Source organism: Teleopsis dalmanni, chromosome 1 (assembly GCF_002237135.1).
Source record: "Teleopsis dalmanni isolate 2A chromosome 1, ASM223713v2, whole genome shotgun sequence".
Taxonomy (NCBI): domain Eukaryota; kingdom Metazoa; phylum Arthropoda; class Insecta; order Diptera; family Diopsidae; genus Teleopsis; species Teleopsis dalmanni.
This window is the reverse complement of record NC_051846.1, coordinates 18,444,582-18,466,653: the sequence shown is the minus strand read 5'-3', so window position 1 is coordinate 18,466,653 and position 22,072 is coordinate 18,444,582. Positions and strand designations below refer to the sequence as shown.

Sequence of the window (22,072 nt, the reverse complement as noted above, 5' to 3'; positions counted from 1 at the left end):
AATATTTAAAATATAAAAAACAAATGTGCCTATAGAAGAAATGTATCAATTCAAACTTAAGTTAAAAAAAGAATTATATATAAGTTGTATTAAATATAAACATATATATATATACATACATATGGAAATCTATAACGAATATATATATACATATATATGGAAATCTATAACGAATATATATATACATATATATGGAAATCTATAACGAATATATATATATATACATATGCATATACATATACATATATAAATTAGCCTTTTTTAGCTTATAGATTTTATTTTTGAAAATTATTTCCGTAAATAAAAATATAATGAAACACAAATTATTTTATAAAATATACAAATATATTTATAAATTATACATTTAGACCAACATGATATATTATTAATATGTAATAAATTTTTTTATTATATAAAGTTAATTTTTTTATTATATGAAGTTTGTATGCTATTTACAAAACAATTAGGAATAGATGTTTGCACTGCTGAGAGTAAGAGGTTCCTATTTTACTTTTTCGTTTATTTTAAGTTTAGTTTAATTGAGTCCTTCATTATTAATTACATTGCTTCAGTAGTCAACGACACATTATGAGGAAAACCTTGAAAATGATTCTTCTAGGAATATCAGAACAAGTGGATTAATAAATAAATTCGGGATGCATGAATGGGGAAAAATTTAGTTATTAATATATTTACAGAATTTTAAAACAAATTCGTTATTGATATTATAAATGAACTACTACATCAATTTTTTTGTACGTTTTATAAAAATTAATGTGATACACATTAAAAATAAATATTATTTATATCGATCTAAATTAAAGAATAGTACAATGAAACCATGGTAGCATTTCTCCAAGGTAACGAAATCGTAAGTGTTAGTTTGTAATGTAGTGTTGTCTTTACAAGTCAAAGTATAAAAGTTAATACAAAATTTTTTGTCAAATTGGTTAAAATAATTGTTATAAATTTTGTATAATATGTCTTTGGTTTTTATAACACATCACAATGAGAACATTGCAGATTTGGAAGTTAAAGCAGAACAAGTGAAACCAATATTAAAAATGCATATTTCAAAATTTAAAACTGCAATATCAACAGAAAGGAAGACACCTCATATTATTGATTTACCTAATGGAGAAAAGTTGATAACGAGCTCAAAGATTTCTAAACATAAAACAATGGGTTCTGTTGAATCTTTTTTACCTGAAGGTTGTAAAAAGAACCATTTTCGTTCGGGTATGAAGTGGCGACGTTTAAATGAACATACGTGTCCACCATGTAAGTTACTTCCTCCGGTTCCCAAATTTTTGCGATGCAATAATAATATAACTGATTCCACAAATGAGTTTAATTATATAAGTTCTGGTAGAGGAGTACGTGAGCACAAAAATTTTGTTGCTTTAAACATTGAGCAAATAACTAATCTAAAAGCAAAAAAGCCGAACCTACGATATGTAGACACTGCCACCGGCGAATCACATTGTTTATTGAATACTGGACTTATACCACAATATAGCTGCGCTAAAAAGTTTGGAAAAGTGCCAAGATATTTACATAAACATAAGCAAATGCTAACTGAGAACCGTCGTCTTCATGATTTAGAAGAAGAAAATAAAAAAAGATTTTTGCAAAATTATATACCTGGCACTCGTAAGATGACGGAAGAGGAAAGAAATAATGTTTTAAAAGTAAGTATAAAATGTATTTTCAAAATATGATATCATTTAATCCAATATTTTCATTTTAGGGTCTTAAAGAGAATTATCAAACTATTAATAAAACTTATCAAAGTTTGCCACTCTGTACTGATACCGTTGCGAAAACATTCCGAAAGACTAGTTTGGAAAATCAGTTACGTCAACTTGAACAAGACATCTATCTTATGGACTTAAAAAAAGATATTTACATATCTCATTTTTAATATATCTTACACAAAACTTTTATAAATTTTTACAGCTTTTCATTAACTTATTAACCAATTTTTTTATAACTTAAAACAGTTTGTTCCTTGTACTGTGTCTAATTAACTGAAAATCTAATGCTATTGCAATTATATATATTAATAGAATTAATTAATATAAGTATTTATTTAAATAAACTTATATCATATAATAATAATACATATAATGTAGAAAATGTAGTATTTGTATCTTATAAAAACTTAATTAGTGTCTAGCGAAAATTCGATTCTGCAAAAGGTACATTTGACGCGCTCATCTGATGGAAATAATTGCTTTAAATCATCTTCCATGTTTAACGCTCTAGTTTTACAATTTGGACAGAAACGCCTGGTCGTCAATGGAAGCTGTAAATAATAAAATTATTGAAAAAAATGTTCATAACTTATGATAAGCTTAAATTAATGAAATATTAAATAGAATACTCTCAGTGCAATATACGATTATTCTACAATGAATAAGTTGATCATTCCTTAGTATAATAAATACATCGACACCTACCACACGTGTTTAATAATTTCTAGTTACACATAAATATGTCAGTTTTCATTATTTGCAACAATTGTAATTCTACTCCTCATGACGTCGCACATCTGACAAGATCTGGCTGGCAAGATTTCCTCATCTGTACGCACAAAACAAAGTTCAATATTCCTACCTTAAACCATTTCACAAACCATATCCTATACTATTGTACAATGCCTTGTCATGCAAACATATAAGTGTAAAGCAGATAAAAAGATACAAATTCTCTGTATTTGCTATCAATTCATAGATCACGAAATTAATTAGTGAGATAATTAATAATGAAAGAAGTACTTATTGCAATCTAGGTTTTTATTTTTGCGTTTGTGTAATTTTGAAAAAGGACTCATTTTTTGTAAGTTGTCATAAAATAAAGAAACATAGTACAATATTATAATACTAAATATAAAATTTCTAAAAAGTCATAAGTTATTTACCTGTGTGAATGAAACATTACAGCGATAAAATATATTGTCGGTTGTTATCATATCTTTGTTGAGAATTTCTGTATCTTCTACCAGATTTTTGAATTTGACTATAAACTCAGTTTCTAATCGTTTTCTAAATGCAATTATTGCGATTTTTAAAAAATCATTTTTATTTTCTAGAGTTTGTATTTGAGTCATTGTTTCATTGAATGTAGCTATCATACAAGTAATAGCCTTACGTTGAAATTGTGTTAAGCTTTCTCTCGAAAATCGTGATAAATATGTTAGTCGACAAAATATATGTATGGATTTAATTGCCAAGTGCAAAAAATCAATTTCCAAACACGTACACTGCTTACCATTAGGAGTGGACTTTCTGTTTCAAACAATTGTAGATTACAATTTTATTAAAAACAGTTTTAAATTATTTTACTCACTTCTGACTTTCCGATATGCAATTTGCAATGAAATACTTTATTTGGAGTGATTGTAGAAGTTTATCATTGATTTCCATTGAAAAAGTTTCGTTTAATAACTCGAAAAAATTTGCATACCTAAGAGTATCACTCGAATTAAGTATATTAAATCGAATAACAATCAGATAATCTAAGTATTGATTGAATAGTTTTATTTCGCGTTTTGATAATTTAGCTAGTGGATCAATAGAATCTAATTTGCATATACTAAGGCAGGCTGCTTGACGTGTAGCTTTAAGATGTGGCGCATATTCTTTATCCCGAAAAAGAAGAAAAGTCCACAAACATTTATTTGTTGAAGCAGACATTCCAATTATTTGCATATCTTTAAAATCATCATTTTCGTTTTTTATGCGGGAGCTTTCTACCGTAAGTCCTCCAGCATTAAAGCTAAGTTTTACTTTTATAATTTGGCAGCGCATTGTTGTGACAATAAATTCATTGTCAGTTAAACTTTCTATAGCTGTGAAAAACGAACTTTTAATATATTAGTTAATAATGAAAACATATTACTAACCAGTTATCTTAAATCCGCCGATGTATAATACATTTTTGTTGAGTAGCTCACCATTTTTTGAAAGTTTGAAAGCCACAATGTTTGCGGATTTACTAAATACTATATAATAGTCATTGGATTCTTTTAATTTAGACACTATAATATGCTTGCATGGAACACGGTCTTTTACATCCCACAAAAGCGGAGCCGCCGTTATTGTTGGTGTTTCACTATGGTTAATAGTACAAATTTGCATTTGGCCATTTATATTACTGACTATTAAAAATTTTCCAAAATTTTTTATGTAAACTATACGACCTAGGGTTGTTTTAAAATGACAATATTTTACACCACTATTAAATGTTTCATTTATCTTGAAAGCTACAAGGAAGCCCGCTGCGTTTGCAGTGTATAATATGTGTGAATTTTCCTTACTGGAGTCCCAACTTAAAGCCGTTATTATGTAACGATCAATAAATGATTTATACATTGCAAAAGTCTCGAAATCGCTGTCATAATTTCCTAAGGGAAATATATCTTTTAACATTTCATTAACGTAAAGCGCTGGTTCCCAATTTCGACAATATAAGAGCTTCTTTGCTACAATTAACGCTCCGAAATTTGTTAATATGGCAAGCACATTGTCTTTCACCTTGTGGTTAATTAATTCCATGTATGTAACAATTGGTTTCTCTGTCATTGGTGTACTCAATGCCGGATCAAGAGCCAATTCATGTTGTTGTTCAACGTTTGCATTTTCATATATTTTCGATAATGAGTATTCTCTGTTCAGATCTGTAAGTACGTGTTGCTTTGGAACAAAACCTGACGAAATCACGTATGGTAGTTTGTTATTTGAATTTGGTTTAAGCGTTAGTTCCAAAGTAATTGGTTCTTCTACTGTACCCAAAATAGCCACTTTATCTCCATTGTTTACCAAATTATGTGTTGTCATTGTATCAATTAATATTACTGATTTGCATAGTTGGGTGAATTTAACATTCTCCATTTTTAAAATTAGTACAAATGCTATAAATATGATAATTTAAATCAAGTGTAAATAGCTTTTGGATGACGTCAATTAGACTAATTAGACTAAATTTTAACGTATCACAATAAATGCGCCAGTAAAAAGGAAAGAAAAGAGAAAGGATGTAATGAAATTGTTATTAAAGTGCTACAATTTTGAACTATCAGAGTATAAGAGCAAATTCTAAGGAGCAATGTTGATTGTTTTATCTGAACAGAAGAATACTTTTCACAAGACTTGGTATAGGTATAAAAGCAGCATTAAAGTTTCGAAATTTTTAAAATCATCTTGAACAATTACAATTTACAATTTGACAATTTACCAGCACTGCCACCTTTAATACAATTGCAGATTTTTCGATAAATTGTTTGGTTGAAGTTTGATTACAAACATTTTGACAGTTCATTTTATTAATATTCTACACAATACGCCGGTTTTTTGACTTTCTTCTAACGCAAATAGATTTGATAATTTTAGATTTGAAATGATAAAATTTTCTTCATTCGAATTCTTTTTTGTAGTTTTATGATGCATTTGCTTTATTATGTGTAGATTCATTGAACACTATTTTGGGCTGTAGTAAAATGCGCACTCTTAATAATATTTTGTTTTCGGCAAAAACTGCGAAATAACATGATTAATAGATGAACACCGCAATAAATCCATATATGAAAGTAATATGACAATTTACAAGGCAGAGATATAGAGTGGATTATATAATTTATTAAAATTCGACACTAAAATGTTGACATTAATTAGAATATATTTCGAGTATAAGTAGTGCACTATGTCGGCAAAACGTGGAGCAGAATTTCTGAAACAAATATCCGAGTTTATGGTAAAATCTAATTCTTTTGATAAAGTTACACAAAAAGTGAGTATATATAAATTACTTCTGATTATTTTTACAAGCTTTGATTTAATAAAACAAATTAGTTAAACTATGCGACAAAATGGAAACACTTTTCATCAACATTCATTAAAGGGTTGCCAGGTTTGGTAACTTATAAGTTCATAGTACAAAAAGCGTTTTCACTTAGTTTATGGCCAATTATCATTTTGCAATGAGCTAGTTTATTATTGTAATGATAAATAAATGAATGTATGTGATCATATGATTAGGAAATATACAAGCAAAAAATATATTCAAATTCTTCTAAATGCACTTTATTAAATGAAATAAATTTAATTATTTATTTGTTATATTTTTTTATTCTTAACAAAATAAAGTTATGATAATTTCGGAGGTTTTCTTATTTTAGAATATTTTGAGTTTCTATGTATCTTTTTTTACTACATAATAGCTACGTTTTAAAGTATTTTGATTTAAAGATACAAATTTCATTACATAATTTACTGGCGAAACTATAATTAAAACTTACATTTAACAATTTTTTTGTAATTTATAGATAAAAATTGTTGATGGTGGTGATGGCAAATGTGTTGCAGAATTTGCAGTTGCTAAAGAGGACTTAAATTACCATGGCTCACTACATGGTGGATTGGCTGCAACACTTGTCGATAATATCACTACTTATGCATTGATGTCAAAACCATGTCATCCGGGTGTGTCCGTAGAATTACAAATCAAGTTCTTGAACGCAGCAAAGGAGGGTGATGTGCTCATATTCAACGCACAAACTGTACGTGCAGGCAAAAAACTAGCTTTTATTGAATGCGAATTGCGTCAGAAATGTGATAACTCTTTGGTAGCAAAAGGACAACAAACTAAATTTGTTGATTTTGAATAAAATATATGGTCAAACTTTAAACTATAAAGTATACATTATGCTATTATTACATTTATGTTGACGTTGGCAACTCTACTTATATTGTATTTATTTTGTAATGTTTTGATTGTGCTAGATTTTCGTCAAACAAATTTTATTGATACATGTATTTTAATATAAAAAATTAATGAAATGTTGGGAACAAGAAAAAAAGGAGTTGAATTCATTAAACATATATCAGACATAATAGCAAAATCAACAGGATTTGAAAGAACGTTGGAGAAGGTATGTTAATTAGCGACTCTGAAGTACAAAGATCAGTTTATTGTTTATGTAATAAATACAAGACTATTAAAATAATATGTTTTGTGTTTAAACATCATATATATGTATGTAAATTCGTCTGAAAAAAATTAAAAATTTTAAAGGAGTTAATATTCAATGTGGGGGCTCATATAATACTTTCAGATTGTTTTGGTTGAGTGGAATTTTTCTGAAAAATTAAAAAGTGCTTTGAAATGGAAAACTATTGCTTTGTATTTGGAATGTACTTTTAAAAATAAGAATAAGGATTGAACACAAAATAAGGAGCATCCTTATTCACAAAAATATTCAAAGTATTAAATGTGATAGATGTGTACTTAATATTGATGAAGGTAAAAGTATTAACGAAGTTTTAAGAAGAGTATTTGTATTTTAATATGACTATTATATCCAGATTTCTGTTAAGGTAAGGGGTGTTCATTGGGAACGTCTCGTAAAGTTTGGATATGATTTGTTAGTTTAATAAAGAAAAAAGTTAAAAGCCTGTAAACGGTTGAATTAAATAGCTTTACACCTTTGGTTTTTAGTTTTATATACCATTCAATATCCTTTAATTTGATATCTAAACGGTTGAATAGCTTTACACCTTTGGTTTTTAGTTTTATATACCATTCAATATCCTTTAATTTGATATCTAAATGGCTATTTTACTTTACACCTCTCAAAAACTCCTTATTTAGGATTATTTTTAAAGATATCACTATAGTTAATTTTATGTGAAATTAAATTTCGGTTTCTTGAACAACTTGTACTATATAAATAAGACCTAATGTTAATATTGAAATTAACTGAAAAGTCTTTACAAAGTCCATGTCTATATATAACGACCTTCAGATCTGTTAAATTTTGACTGACAATGACAACGAAATATCTTATACAAAATAGTAGATATATTCGCTATTGGGAAGGGATAAGGTAAGATACGGAAGTAAAATTAGGAGCTTACAATAGAGGCAGTGAAAATCAAAGCTTAAGTTAGTTAAAATGATACTAAGAAAAGTGATATTAAGAATAGCAAAACAAAAGGAAAAATATATCAAATGTGATACCGACAAAGTAATGAAGAAGTACAGGTAAGAAAAAAAATGTGTAATAATGCGCAGTGCCAAGGAGTATCTATAAAAGCCTCTTAAATATGTTATTGGCTTTCAGCCGAGATTAGAGGCGTGTAAGCAATAAATTGAGCAAAACACAAAAATACCTTCTGGTCAGAGGATCAAAGATCAATGAAATGACAGAGTATAATATGGGTTGACTATGTTGTAAGAACAGATGTCACTATTAAAACCGCAAGAAATAGCTGACCCCTACGTTAATGATTAATTAGCTTTTTTGAAGATGAATTGAAAAACTAGAGAATAGCTTAAAGCAGGGAAAATTGGAGCGACACGGGGAAGAAAATCTTAATCTACCCAGGTCCTAGAGCTAAAATATAATAACTACTTATATAAATATTAAATTTAGAGATAAAAACTATAATATTGTAATTTTTTAGGTAAAAATTACAGATGGCGGTGATGGTAGATGTACTGCGGAATTTACAGTTTCTGAAGAACACTTGAATAGGGGTGGAGGCTTGCATGGTGGATTTACAGCAACATTAATCGATATGGTTAGTATATACACATGTCATAGAACATAAAATATGGTAGTTTTATATTTCAGATCACAACTTACGCTCTCATGTCGAAACCTTGTCATGCTGGAGTTTCTGTCGATATAAACGTAAGTTATATGAAAGCTGCCAAGAAAGGTGATGAAGTCATTATAGATGCAAATACAATAAAGGCTGGTAAGAAGCTGGCTTTTATTGAGTGCGAATTACGACACAAAAAAGATGGCTCTGTTATAGCAAAAGGATCACAAACAAAATTTGTAGATTTTTAATAATGTGTTTTTTGTTAAATTTTCATAAGGTAGTTAAAATGCTTTAAGCTTAATTATTGTTGAGATCAGTATACAATAAAACAATTTATTTATTTATTTATAATATTTTTTATTTTTTGACTGCTACTTTGGTAATATTGGTTTTGACATGTGAGTTAGTATGTTTTTTTTTGGTTTAAGTGCTGGAGATTAATAACTAAGTTTTTTATAGATTAGGAGTAAAGCTTTATTTATGCTAAATGGCAACGGTGATAAGATAAAAAAACAGTTAAGTAAATAGGTACAAATTTAATTGTCGTTGTAGATGTTGTATGTTAGCACTTTCATGTATATATTGTTGGTGTTTACAGTCTCGGACATTATATTTTTGGTAAGATTTTGACCTAATGAATGCAAATAAACTATTCAAGTTTCAATTAGCCTTCTAATTTATGTTTGATTTTTTATAATAAGAAGCAAATTGTATGTTTGATTGTTTGTTGTTTGCTATTGAATTAGATTTGTCTTAGCATTGAGTAAGTTTTCAGTTTTCAGTTTTCATGTTTGATTTTATGTTACACGTATACTTTTGTGCTATCGTTATTTAAGGTCTTTTTAACTCATTTCCTTGAACTAGTTTTGGACAGTGTGGACAACAAGCATCTGGAAACGTTATTGGAACCACTCCACTTTCGCACACGACATCTCCACATTTTTCGCGAGTGCAAGTAATTTGTGCGTGTCTGCATTCACATTTGGTACAGTAATCAGGAGTCCATACTTCATTGTTGAGGCGTGTAGTTCCATTTTGTTCAGTACAATAGTTTCTTCTTGGTTTGAGCATATAGCTTACGTTGTCGTCGGTACTGCCGTCATTGTTGTATTGGTTCTCAAGTTTTTTAAGCTTTTTATGTAGTTTTTTGAGTTCTCTTTGGAAACTACTTATGATGTCTTCAATACCACTGACACGTTCTTCGTTGTTATCTATTAAGGTTTCCAGATGATTGTTGATCATCGGTGGTATCTGTATTTCTTCTTCGGCAAGTACTTCCCTTTTTCTACGCGTATATTTTTCATAAGTTTGTGGCACATAACTATTTAATAAAGGAGGTAAGCTACTACAACTTCCACAATCTTGCCAAAAGTATAAATTAATACCATTTACATCCTGGCATTTCATAAAACCGTTTTGATGTTTTGGCAATATAAAAACATCTTCATTTATTTCTTCAATTTTATCACCACTGTCGCAAAGTACACGTGCTAGGCTGCCTTGTTTTATTTGCTGTAATTGTTCCGGTAAGAAAACTGTTGGATTTTCATAGTAGAAGCGATCTCCGTCGCGTAAACGTCGAAATTGTTCAACTAATAAGCATTGGAAGAGAGGTCCCACTTTGCCTCCTTGAACCTGGTCTTCTAAAACACCACCAACCCAAACATCGATATTATCTGGATGTCCATAAAGCTTTTCTAGTTTTCTACGAGTTTCAGCATCACTAATTTCAAGTCGTAAGTCTTCGAATGTTTTTGCTTCAGTTAAATTACAAAATTTGCGATAAACGTTATAGCCTGGAATACCATGATCTCGGCCACGTTGTATGTTAATAGCAGCCAAGTCTAAAGCAACTGCATGTGCAGTTTGGAAAAGCTTTTCTGTCAGTTCCGTATTTAAATTTTGATCGGGAGTTTTTAATTTAGCAGGCACAGCAAACATACCACGCATCAAAGGATCTACACCGCCCTCATAAGCGAGTCTCCATGGTGCAAAGAAGGCTTTATGTAATAATAAATGGCCCTCTTGTATCGGTTGGTATGTGGAGTTTAAACGTTCAAGTATTGGGTTAATGATTGTGTGTCCAAATCGTAACGCTGCAGTCGCAAATTCATTGGCAATTGTCGGATTCACATTTGGGTTATATCCGCGATACTCACCAAGCATACTCATACCGCTCTGTCCCACTATAAGTGGCAACCAATGCTTATATGTAATATGTTGCATTTGAGCGCCAACTATTTTGCGTGCCTCCTGGAAAAGAGTGTCACCGTCCCAATGCGGATTAATATCACGTAATTTTACAGCAATACGGTTATGTTCACGCATCCAAATAGTATGCATGGCCAACAAACCTACTTGTTCGTTAACACGTATATCACCTGCTACAAAGCAATTCATTGTGTTCTCGTCCAGATTGCGACGACAGTCCATTCCATCTTGTGGAGCGGCAAATGGTAGCATGTCACGTTGATTTGGAAAATGCACACCTACTCGTAACAGTCCGTCATCAGTAGTTAGATTACGAAGTTCTTGTGAAAAAGCATAGCTGAAACCGTAAACTTGAGATGCATCTATATAAGACGTAAGTTGATTAATTTGTTCTCTATGTTGTATACTATCAAAAAATACTGATGTCATTCCAGAACCACAGATTCCACTGGAACGTACAACATCTATACAACGTCGATTTTTGACGCGTGGATCGTTTGGTGGCACTTCGATTGGATAGCAGGGCGGTGCAAACTCACAAGTTTTCTTACAATCAATACCATCCCAACTCTCGGAGCTGACGGATGGAATTGCATGATCTAAATCATGATCCAGAAACTGTCCCCATTGCATGACCATATGTGTAATTCTATCGTCAGGAGTAATTTCTTTTGTGGATATTAGAGTAGTCGATATTAAGCGCGAACTTGGTTTCGGATATCCCGCATATGTTTTATTTTTCATCCACCCAATTGGCATACTGAATCCATTTTCATAAATTGGCTTTGAAATGCGTCGAAAAGCGGTTAAAGAAGCGCCCCATGTTTGATGCATCAGATTGTTGCAAGTACCGTCTATGCTGCGATACTTAGAATGGTAGCACATATCCGTGCAATTGGGCATCTCACGATGTTCCATGCAACCTGATAGTTCAGCAACCAAGTGCAAGTGTTCACGAGACAACAAGTCTCTGAATTCATATTTATCGCTCTCAACGGTTAGATTATCGCCGCGATGTACATGTTTACGTATGTTATGCAGTGTACGTTCATAAATTTCGGCAGCACGAGCCAATTGACGGGCCTCACCAGTAGGAAATCGAAAAACGCGTAGTAAGTCACTATAATTTGGAGGAGATGTAGAACGACTACGGCTGCTAAAAAGAGTATCTATTGTGTTGTTGATAGCAATATCAATTTCCTTAGCAGCTTCCGCAAAAGCAATTCTTACATAACGATCACCGGGCGCCAAATCTTCATTATTTCTGAAAAAAAAATCCATTAAAATATTGTTTAATGAAATAGGTTACATATAATATACGTCATATAAGTTTTGCTGATACAAACAAGAATATACACATATTAAAAGGAGTGATCTTATATAGTATGTAATCTGTTGATAATTTTAACAGAACTGTACTTAATATGTACTCGAAGCTGTAATTAGGAAAACCAATATCATGGTTATATTGAAGTTTGCAATCATTACTTCTGTTATTGAAATAGTATACACTTTATTAGAGAACAGTTATTGCTACCTTCCAGTTAAGCTGGCCCATTTAAGTTTGTGATGGTCATGTGAAAAATTTTGTCGAAGTTTGTACAATGAAAAATTCTGTGCATGAATAAAATTAAAAAATGCTAATAGAGAAATTAGTTTTAATATAGTTTTTTTTATGCAAGTTTGTTGAAGAGTCAATTTGTTTGGGTGGTGGGTTGGTAGTGAAATGACGGTCATCTCAACTCAAGCAATCGTAAATGAATTAAAGATAATTATACAATAAGCACTATTGTGCTTATTGTATTTCTTTAAATTTGTTGCGAGTGAAGGATTTTAAGGAAGTGACAAATAAATTAATATTAAAATTTAAGTTTCTTACTTAATAGTAATTAAAGCAGAGGCGGTTGCACGTCCAAATTCATTCTTTACCGAGCATTCATAACGTCCTCCATCGAATATGGTAACATTTTTAACGAAAAGGCTGCCTGTGCCACTAATTTGATACTTTTCCTTTAATAATACGTTTGGATCAATTAGTCGTCCATCCCGACGCCATGTTAGCTGCATAAAATTGTATATATTTGGTTTACAAGTATGTTGATCACAGATATTGGTGCTTGTGCATATAGATTACCTGAATGCCTTCGTGTTCATCAGCTTTACATGGCAATTCGATTGTGGTACCAGTTATTGCCTCTAAATCAAATGGTTCAATTAAAAGTATGGGCGCACTGTCAATGCGTTCCACAGTGATTGTAGCTTTGGCCGTGGATTTCCCATTCTCGTTTTCTGCTGTGCAAGTGTATATGCCTGTTGTTATTGTAAAAATTGTTTTTTGAATATATAAATATACATATAGAACTATATGCTTAATATATTCCATTTTATATAATTTTTTAAGAATGCCCGTTTAGTTTACCTGTATCCTCTTCAGTTGCTTGTTCGATAATAAGCTCGGTATTCTCGTTTTCAAGCAAAACACGTTTGCTTTTAATAATACGCTGACCGTTCACTTGCCACGAAATTGTTGGTATAGGATTACCGTCTGCATCGCATTCCAACATAATTGACTTACCCATTTTTACGATTTGATTTTGTGGTGCAATCAATATTTCAGGAAGTTCTATAAAAAAGTTATATATAGATTTATTAAAGAAAATGGTTTTTTATTCTATAAGTTGTAAGTTTTTCTCGTATTTAATTCTTATAATTTTATATTTATAAATATTTATGAGCTTTTGCAACAAAACTATTTGTGTGAAGGATACTGCAGTTTCGGTTATACTAATTTTATTTCTTGTTTATTTTTTTTTTCGATTTTGTGTTGATTTTTTAGCGCTTGTTTAATTTTATTAATAGGCCGGGTTAATGAAGGACAAATTTTAATTAAGAAGCAAAAAGTGTTATTACAAGTTACTCATCCGCTTTATAATAGCGGTGATTGGTGTTCAAATTCTTTGATATTTTAGTTAAAAGCAAATAAGCATATAAAAAAGGAATTGTAAATTTTGACGCAAATAACAGATACTTTTGATATGAACTTGTGTGTCTCTAATAAACATTTGCTTTTAGATAAATACGTATTTGCTAGTAGAAGCGTAGCTCTGAAAATATAAAACATATATTTCAGTTAATAAAGCAATTATTTTAAGATAAAATTAAAAATCCAAAAGCAAATTCTCCGAGCCCCCAGACCATTCTACGACATTTTTAACAATTTGTTATGAATTTTTCACATATTTATATTATATCAATATTATAACAATATTATTTTAAATATTATGTTTCTTTAAAAAGCAAATATGTGCGCTGACTGTTTGCAATATTTCGATAGATTAAACATCTAAAAAAGTATCCTACCTCGCACATCAATTTTGGCACTGGTTTGAGCAGTGCCCAAATGATTAGTTGCCTCGCAACGATATGTTCCCGCAGTCATTAGTGTTGGTTGTAGAATTTGTAAGCTACCATTTGTTTGTAGACGAACAGTTTCAGTCGAGTGTGCAATGAGGCGTCCATTAAAAAACCACTGCGTTTCTGGCTGAGGCACACCTGTGGCAACACAATCAAGCATTACCGCATCACCATTTAATGCAACAATTTGATCCATTGGCGAGTGAATAAAATGCGGAGGTTTATCCATATCGAATTCGTTCTGTATCAAGGGCAATGATAGATGTTGTGCACTGGTATCGCCAATGTCATTTTCAACCATCACACGAATAGGTTGAGTTCTGGTTTCACCTACTTCATTTCGTCCGATGCATTCATATATGGCAATATCATTGGGAATGACTGAATTTATTTTCAGGTTTCCTGTTGGTAGTATTTGCATTCGTGCTGAAAAATCACGTGAGATTTCGTTTGTGTTTTGCATCCAAATAATTTCCGGTTTTGGGTCACCTGTCATATGACATGGTAATTCAACTGTGTCACCTGCATTGAGACGCATATCATGCGGTGCAGCGACAATTTCTGGTTTTTCTAGAAAATTCGAATAAAAAATGGAATTTGAAAATTTAGAAAAATAATATACAATGGAGCTTAATTCAAAATATCTAATCATATGAATTTTTTTTACAAAGAAGTAAGTATCTTAAATTATCATATATCATAATAAAAATTTCTTTTTGGTAAACTCTCGGTCTTTATCATTTTCTCTGAACTTAGAATGATATTCTTAAGTCAATGGAATCTTGTAAGATTTGAGTTATTGCACAAAATTTTCTACAACATCCATAGATTTCATTTGTGCGAATTTTTGATAATAGTTTAGTTCCGAAAAGAGTGAACGTGATATGAAAATTTTTTAGCATTTTTATGTAAATGACTTAGTTGGTCGATTATGTTGTTCGTAAAATTAATGAAGCACTTTTTGCGTATCTATTATTTAGAACTGATTTTATAAACAATTTTTGACAATTAGGTGATGATGTCCGGGCGTAAGTCATTGCATGATGATTACTAAATATTTTTTATAAAATCTTTTCGCTCTCTCTATTCTCTTACAGCAAAGTAATTACGACAGCGAATTAAGAGCAGTTGATTCTAATAAAGAAACACGTTGCTTCTAAATGATTAACTCAAAACGTTATAGTAGCAGGATCAAGTAAAACCAATGAGAAACTATTAAAGTACATCATTGATCCTAACGTAGCAGACGATAAGTGAAGAAGATGTGGCAATCTGTCAAAAACGAATTAACACGTATTAATATATATAAATATCCACTACTTCTCATTATCTGAAACACTCATTGTTCGTAATAATAGAAACACTATTATCGATAATCACATATAATCAATGCGCAACAAAATCAATAGACAATGATTTTCAACCAGGTTGCGTGATTTTCAGTCACTAACTGTGATTGTTTTATTCTTTATAAATACAATAACTATAACATTAGTTTACAGTAAAAAAATTTCTTTTATAACATTTTTCGTAGAATTCAAAAAACATATATTTTTATGATCTGTTATTTTTGCAGCTGTAAAAGTTAGGTTTTTCTTAGCAACATTCTTTACATATACCAACATTCTTTATATATACCAAGTGGTAACACCTCAAACTATATGCTCCACTTAGAAACGGGTTTATCAACGCAGTTTGTAGACACAGTACACATTTCACCTATGTTAGAAAAAGTCTTAATCTTTTCTCCATAAGGCTTCCTCGAATACTAGCTGAACTTACAATTGACAAAGGCATGTATTGGGCCAAAGATTGGGAAAATATATGTTTAGAATTAGGACTTTCAATAACCAGTATTCGAAGTATGAATCTTAAATTATTACACAATAATATTATAACTTTATTCAAACGGAGTGAACAAGATTCCTTTGTCGCGAATGCTAGGTCGGGATCGCATGACATGTACCCACAGCTGCAATATGATATTATGCATAATTTTTGTTACGTAAACACTCAGCACATATCGACCTACTTCTTAAATATAGAGACAGTCTTTTTAAACTGAATGGTAGAAAATCTAGTATATTTGAACGTGATTGTTCTTTGTGTAATCGTCATGTAATAGAGAATATATGTGTATGCCCAATTTTCAGAGAACATAGACGTATTTTTTTTTATCAAGAAGAAGTTAAAGTCCTATTAAGTGGTAGCAATATTTATAATCTGTACAAATTTATGAAAAGTGTTTCAAGTTACAGAAGATTAATTATTAATGAATTTATATGAATAATAATGTTAATAATATGCACCACTATTTGTATGTCAATCTAACACACAATATATATATTATTGTCAATTAAGATTTTAAGTAAAATTCTATAACTTTTGTAAGTGCTTTATGAATTTTTGAATCAATAAATAATAATATACCAAGTGATACTAAACCATTCCACTGACTATCAAAGTAATTCGGTTGTATTTCTAAATGTATCCTTAAGGATACATTTCCACAAATATTACTACGTGTACAGTTTACCCTACCAATTCTCCGCTGTCATAATATTGTGACCTTATTAACTTACTGCAATGAAATTGTGCCTCCTGCAATTTTGAAAAATCGCGACCATACAATTCTGCCGGAGTTTCACAATTTAAACTGATTGTTATTTGTTGACGTTGAGGAAGACGTCGATGGTACTGCCAAAGTGCATAAATGCTGCAATCGCAATCGATTGGATTGCCATCAAGCCGTAAACGCTTGAGACTTGGTAAATTGGAAAACGCTTCCGCTGGGATATTTGTCAGTTTGTTGTTAAATAGGAATCTAATAAATAGAAAATGAGAAAAATAATCAAAGATGAATCAGTACATAATATTTCTACTTCAAACTGAGAGTTTATAAGTATGCAAATCTGTCTGCTTATTTGTTACTAAATTGGATACTTACAAGCGATTTAGATTGGGTAAGTTGTTGAATGTATGAACATCAATTTGCCAGATGTCATTATTCTGCAAATAGCTTCAAACAAAAGAAGTAAATGAAAAAATATTCTATAATATGATAATTATATATCAAGATGAAACTGAAACAGAATAATTTCTATTATATCATTTTTTGCCCTTCATCTCGTTCAGCTTCATTTTTGTGTTTGTGCAATAGGATCAAAATGGAGTAAAAGCCGGGTAGAAGCAAAAGGAAAATAGGTAACTTTTTATCAGATTTTTATTATTCGACTTACATAGCTTCCAAATGCTTCAACTGTTGAAAGGCATGCATGGGTAAGCGGCTAATACGATTATTGTTCAAATATAGAAACCGCATCGCCACAAGTCCATTTAGTGCACCATCCTGAAGAAAGGCAATCTCATTTTCATTTAGAAACAACGTTGCTACCTGAGAAAGGCCCTCAAATGCATTTGCTGGCAACTCTTCAAAGTGATTGAAACGCAAATCTCTGTAAATGACAAAAAAGTGAAATGAGATGAAATGAAATTCAAATCAATTTTATTTCAAAACGATTGCATCATTTGTGGTAGAAATAGTTCGAATAGTTATGCTGGGTTGATAATGGAAAGAGTAAGTGCTGTAATGTGGAATAATGAAATGGAATTGTATGCTGGTTTGAAATGCATCTGCACACAGCCAGGACAAGAATGTGCTTGTGTTCTTGTGTGCAATTAGTGAATTGTCAACACAACCGCAAAACTTGTATCTACAAAAGTTTACTTTTCGATATTTTGCATAAATACTAATTGCAACTGAGAAATTTAAATTATATAGTGTTATGCTATGAAGACAAATTCTTTTCGCCCGTCATCCGAGTTTCAGCAGAGTTTACAAAACAGATTCATACATTTGAAAATATTTCATTACAATAATATTTTAAATAACTTTCTTCAAATGTAAATAAATTATCATCATCATCCAACATAATTTTGCAGTACAATTCGATTTCATACGGGACTTTCTTTCGTAAAAACTCTCTGGTAACTTTCAATCGTCTTTACGCTGTTTCTCATAATGTTAGGCTGATTTTTGTAGAGTTCACTTCAGCTACATACCCAAGTTAGCTCAACCTTTGAGATTTCATATATTCAACAAAGTTTTCACCAACTTTGTTGGGTTCTAAATTTCGTCATTACGTCGAGTTCTTAATCCTTCATTTTCAGTATTTTTCTTTTTACCACCTTCTGTTAACTATCAAAGTATCGGATAAATTATATTTTTATAAATAACAAAAAAAAAAAACATTTTCGTGGAATTTATCTTGATTTCAGATATATATACCATATACATACGAATTCTAATTAATCAAATTTATGGCTTCGCTATAATAAGAAAGAGTATTTAGTGTAATGATGATATTTTTTCTGGAATGAGGTGTACCAATAAAATTTTATCTATTTGATTTAAAATTTTGCCAAATGATTGTTAATGGATGGTATAGGTAGTATTATTATTACTAAGATCAAAGTGAATAACGATGAATGGATCAAGTAATAGTTAACGATATTCATAATCGTGATTTTAAGAACATTGTATTAGAAATTCTAATCGACCTAAGAATTCTGTGGAACCGCGGAATAAATACTTAATTGATGGCATAGTATAACGCAGCGTATGAGTAACATTTGTGGTTCTTGTCATTTTAGTAATTACACCAAATGAATCAATATCATTACTATTTAATCTTTAATGTTAAGAGGTTTGTACTTTCTTAAAATTATTATTATAAATAATACATGCTAAACATAGCATTATAGTATTTATAATTTAATTATATCATTTGGTCATTTTTAATTTTGTGTGCAATTATATATATGTATATTTGGTTTTGATGGGTATAATTTAAACCATCAAAATTTGATACGTAATTTTAGTATAAAAAACTTAAAATATTTATAACTACCTAGTGTGTAAGGCGTTCACTATTTAAATTTTATTAATAAAAAATAAACTCCATTTAAAATGTAAAAGTTTAACTAAATTTCAATTTTAATGTAGATATCACATTGAGTATTACAAATGGGTCTGTAATGCTATATGTTTTTATTTATATGCTTATTTAATATTTAATTTAATTTGGGTGATTTCAACAAGGAATAAACACTATCCAAGCTCTAAAACGAACAAATTATTCGTTTTAAATTTTTGAGAAAAGTTTAAAATTTTCAAAAATTTTTATTTTTTAGATATTGTATGTTTTTTTTTATGTGAACACGTGAAATTCTCTTTTCATTTTCCTTTAATTTGTATATATATATTTCTTATAAACAAATTTATATGCATTGCCATGTAAAGCAATAACCAAAGTAAGCCACGCGAAACTTAAGCAAACCCAACTAAACCATTTCCTAATTGTAGAGAAAATACTTTAAGGTTGGTTTTGTCGGGGCGATGCAGAAAGTGAAAATAGTGAAAAAAGCGTTAGCAAGTACTTAATTCCTGAACATCACAAATACTGCATCTCTGAACTCAGCACATAAAGTCACCGCAAAAATTTATATAAAAAAAGACTAAAAACTGTAAAACAAATACCAAAAACATTACACCTAAAAAAGTGTGGCAACACTGTCGACAGTAAAATAACCACAAACAGTAATCGTAGCATTTATTTGTGTGCTTTTGAATCTTTTTTGTACGACTTTGAGTGGTACTAGATGTCAGCTTCGAATGCATGCTCCTATTGCACAAATGTGTGTGAATGTGTTATATGTGTGTTTATTTGCGAATTTTACAAATTGCGACCATGTTTCACTGTGCAAAAGAACCCAACGTTTTTGCTCATGTTTCGGTGTTGTTAAGGGAACGTAGAACGATCCCATGCCTTCTGCAGTTTATCCCGTCAACTTTATTGTGCAACAGCGCTAAGCCTGGTGTTGCAGTGCTCGCCGCATTGATGATACTTTTTTACTAAGAAAGTTCTTGCAATAGTTGGTCTTTCGGGGTCGTGAAGCCTATGTTAAAGTATATTTGAAAGACTTTAAACAGTGCTTTTTATGTTACTACCTCACAAACGACACCAGTTGACATGCAGCTTTCCAGATCAACTATGCGCTGTTGATGACAACTCCCTTAGGTCGTACAGCAATCGCAGATGTGGTTTGTGCATTTTTCCTATTTTTGTGTGAATATATTTTTTTCTTATTTTAATAGTTTCCATTTTTTTCTGACTACTCTGCTTGCAGCTTTTGACCATAAATAACATTTTTAGTGACTTTCAACATAAGGAAGAGAAAAAACTTTTAAAATTTTTTTTGAATGTTTGCTAGGAATGGTTTCTTTCTAAGCTAACTTAAACTGTTGGCACATATATCTGATTTCTGTTATATCTCATGGTTTTTTCATTTAGTTAAAATTAATGTTGCGAGAACAAAAAGGTTTTGAGAAGAAAAATTCGTTTAAAGTTAGCTAACGAAGCCAAGTCTGAAAACATTTAAGAAAGAAAACATTTTTCAGTTTTGTGTATGATTTATGAGTGGGAGTATATTTATAGATGGAAATTGGGAAATTTTTTTTTTGAGTAACCAAATTGCGTGTGACTAAGAGCTGATGTGACTGTTTTATATAATATGTATAAATTAGAAATGTAAGATTTTAGTTTCTCATATTTTGTATCAATTATAATAAAATTGTTAATACTTTTATTCAAGTTATAAATATTTCGGCTATAAGATAAGGATAAGATAATTCTTCATAAAGTGTAGAGCATTGGGATGATTACATGATTACATATATCACTCAATTTTGCTTGTGGTGTTTGATAATACGTTGTTTAGTGCCTGAAGCAGTGAAATTATCGAATGTAATTCAATCTGATACAAAAATTTTGTTCTCTTAAAAATACAAATATATAACTTTTTCAAATGTTTTTGTTTAATAAAGAGGTTTTTTGGAACAGTAGTGAACTACAACAACTAAAATTCATATTATATTATTTTACTTAATTGAATTTTTTCGCTGACCATACAGCTGTTTTGAGTATAATTCTTGTATTTAATTATTTGTAAATAGTTTTTTTAAAACTGTAAGTACCAGGAATAGAACTTGTGTCCTGCCAAAATTTGAAATTAAGTTATTCGACTCGCTGATTTTTTGTATTATAAGATCAAAAGTCTGTAAAATTTTTCAAATGTTCTATTAGACGTAGAAAGTTATGTTTCTTTTTAAAGGAAGTGAGAAAATCATATTACAATTGCCATAAAAATAAATGTAATATGCAAAAGATAATAGTTTAAAATTTTTTTGTTTCATTCATGCTCTTAATGAGCAAATGCAAAAGAAATACTAAATAGTCGTGTAAATACACAAAATTGAAATCAGGTCAACAGGTTCTAACATATTTAACAAATGAGATCAAATGATGACAATGCTAAAGTGTAAAATGAAATTTCAAAAAATAATTAAAAGCATTTTGCTTATTTTAAATAATTAAGTCCAATAAAGTCGTTGTAAGCGTTTAAGTTTATGCAAGCTATAGCAGAACATCATCCTTGCTCGACATTTCCGGCATCCATTTTTGTTTCGTAAGAAAACATGTTTCTAGTATGTGCACGCACATGCTTACGCACATACAGGCGTACATACAAACCGAAGTAAAAGCACATAACTTCAGTGTTTGAATTTACGAGCTGAGCCTTTTGGCAAAATGTGACGCCGCTCGCCACTAACAACGCTGTTTGTCATTATTTACGTTCACTGAACTTAAAAATTCACTTCATTCAGTTACAGTCGAGCAACGGATGAGAGCAGTAAAGTCAGCAGAGTTAGTTTAGTCAGTGCAGTCAGTAGATGCAGTAGATATAGTGGAGTCAGCAGATTCATGAAGGCCCACAGA

The 22,072-nt window shown here is 30.5% G+C and overlaps 5 protein-coding genes across 5 annotated transcripts; 3 read left to right on the top strand and 2 right to left on the bottom strand.

Moving 5' to 3' along the window:
* Window positions 1-766: 766 nt before the first annotated feature.
* On the top strand, window positions 767-1,948 carry LOC119672343 (enkurin). The gene is made up of 2 exons (XM_038083365.1): window positions 767-1,691; window positions 1,751-1,948. The coding sequence occupies exons 1-2, from the start codon at window positions 981-983 to the stop codon at window positions 1,922-1,924; spliced, it is 885 nt and encodes a 294-aa protein (XP_037939293.1). The 5' UTR covers window positions 767-980; the 3' UTR covers window positions 1,925-1,948.
* A 181-nt stretch (window positions 1,949-2,129) lies between these two features.
* Window positions 2,130-4,917, bottom strand: LOC119673137. Its single transcript, XM_038084371.1, has 4 exons — window positions 3,908-4,917; window positions 3,352-3,853; window positions 2,924-3,290; window positions 2,130-2,308 (listed from the first exon to the last, which is right to left on the bottom strand). Exons 1-4 carry the CDS (start codon window positions 4,893-4,895, stop codon window positions 2,165-2,167), a joined length of 2,001 nt encoding a protein of 666 aa, XP_037940299.1. The 5' UTR covers window positions 4,896-4,917; the 3' UTR covers window positions 2,130-2,164.
* A 768-nt stretch (window positions 4,918-5,685) lies between these two features.
* On the top strand, window positions 5,686-6,749 carry LOC119673139 (acyl-coenzyme A thioesterase 13-like). Its single transcript, XM_038084373.1, has 2 exons — window positions 5,686-5,790; window positions 6,326-6,749. Exons 1-2 carry the CDS (start codon window positions 5,704-5,706, stop codon window positions 6,665-6,667), a joined length of 429 nt encoding a protein of 142 aa, XP_037940301.1. The 5' UTR covers window positions 5,686-5,703; the 3' UTR covers window positions 6,668-6,749.
* A 7-nt stretch (window positions 6,750-6,756) lies between these two features.
* On the top strand, window positions 6,757-8,955 carry LOC119673138 (acyl-coenzyme A thioesterase 13). The gene is made up of 3 exons (XM_038084372.1): window positions 6,757-6,931; window positions 8,466-8,582; window positions 8,636-8,955. The coding sequence occupies exons 1-3, from the start codon at window positions 6,839-6,841 to the stop codon at window positions 8,855-8,857; spliced, it is 432 nt and encodes a 143-aa protein (XP_037940300.1). The 5' UTR covers window positions 6,757-6,838; the 3' UTR covers window positions 8,858-8,955.
* An 11-nt stretch (window positions 8,956-8,966) lies between these two features.
* On the bottom strand, window positions 8,967-18,882 carry LOC119677733 (peroxidasin). The gene is made up of 9 exons (XM_038089198.1): window positions 18,827-18,882; window positions 17,474-17,689; window positions 17,182-17,253; window positions 16,817-17,058; window positions 14,181-14,804; window positions 13,240-13,443; window positions 12,955-13,130; window positions 12,700-12,881; window positions 8,967-12,084 (listed from the first exon to the last, which is right to left on the bottom strand). Exons 1-9 carry the CDS (start codon window positions 18,880-18,882, stop codon window positions 9,441-9,443), a joined length of 4,416 nt encoding a protein of 1,471 aa, XP_037945126.1. The 3' UTR covers window positions 8,967-9,440.
* Between the last annotated feature and the right edge of the window lie 3,190 nt (window positions 18,883-22,072).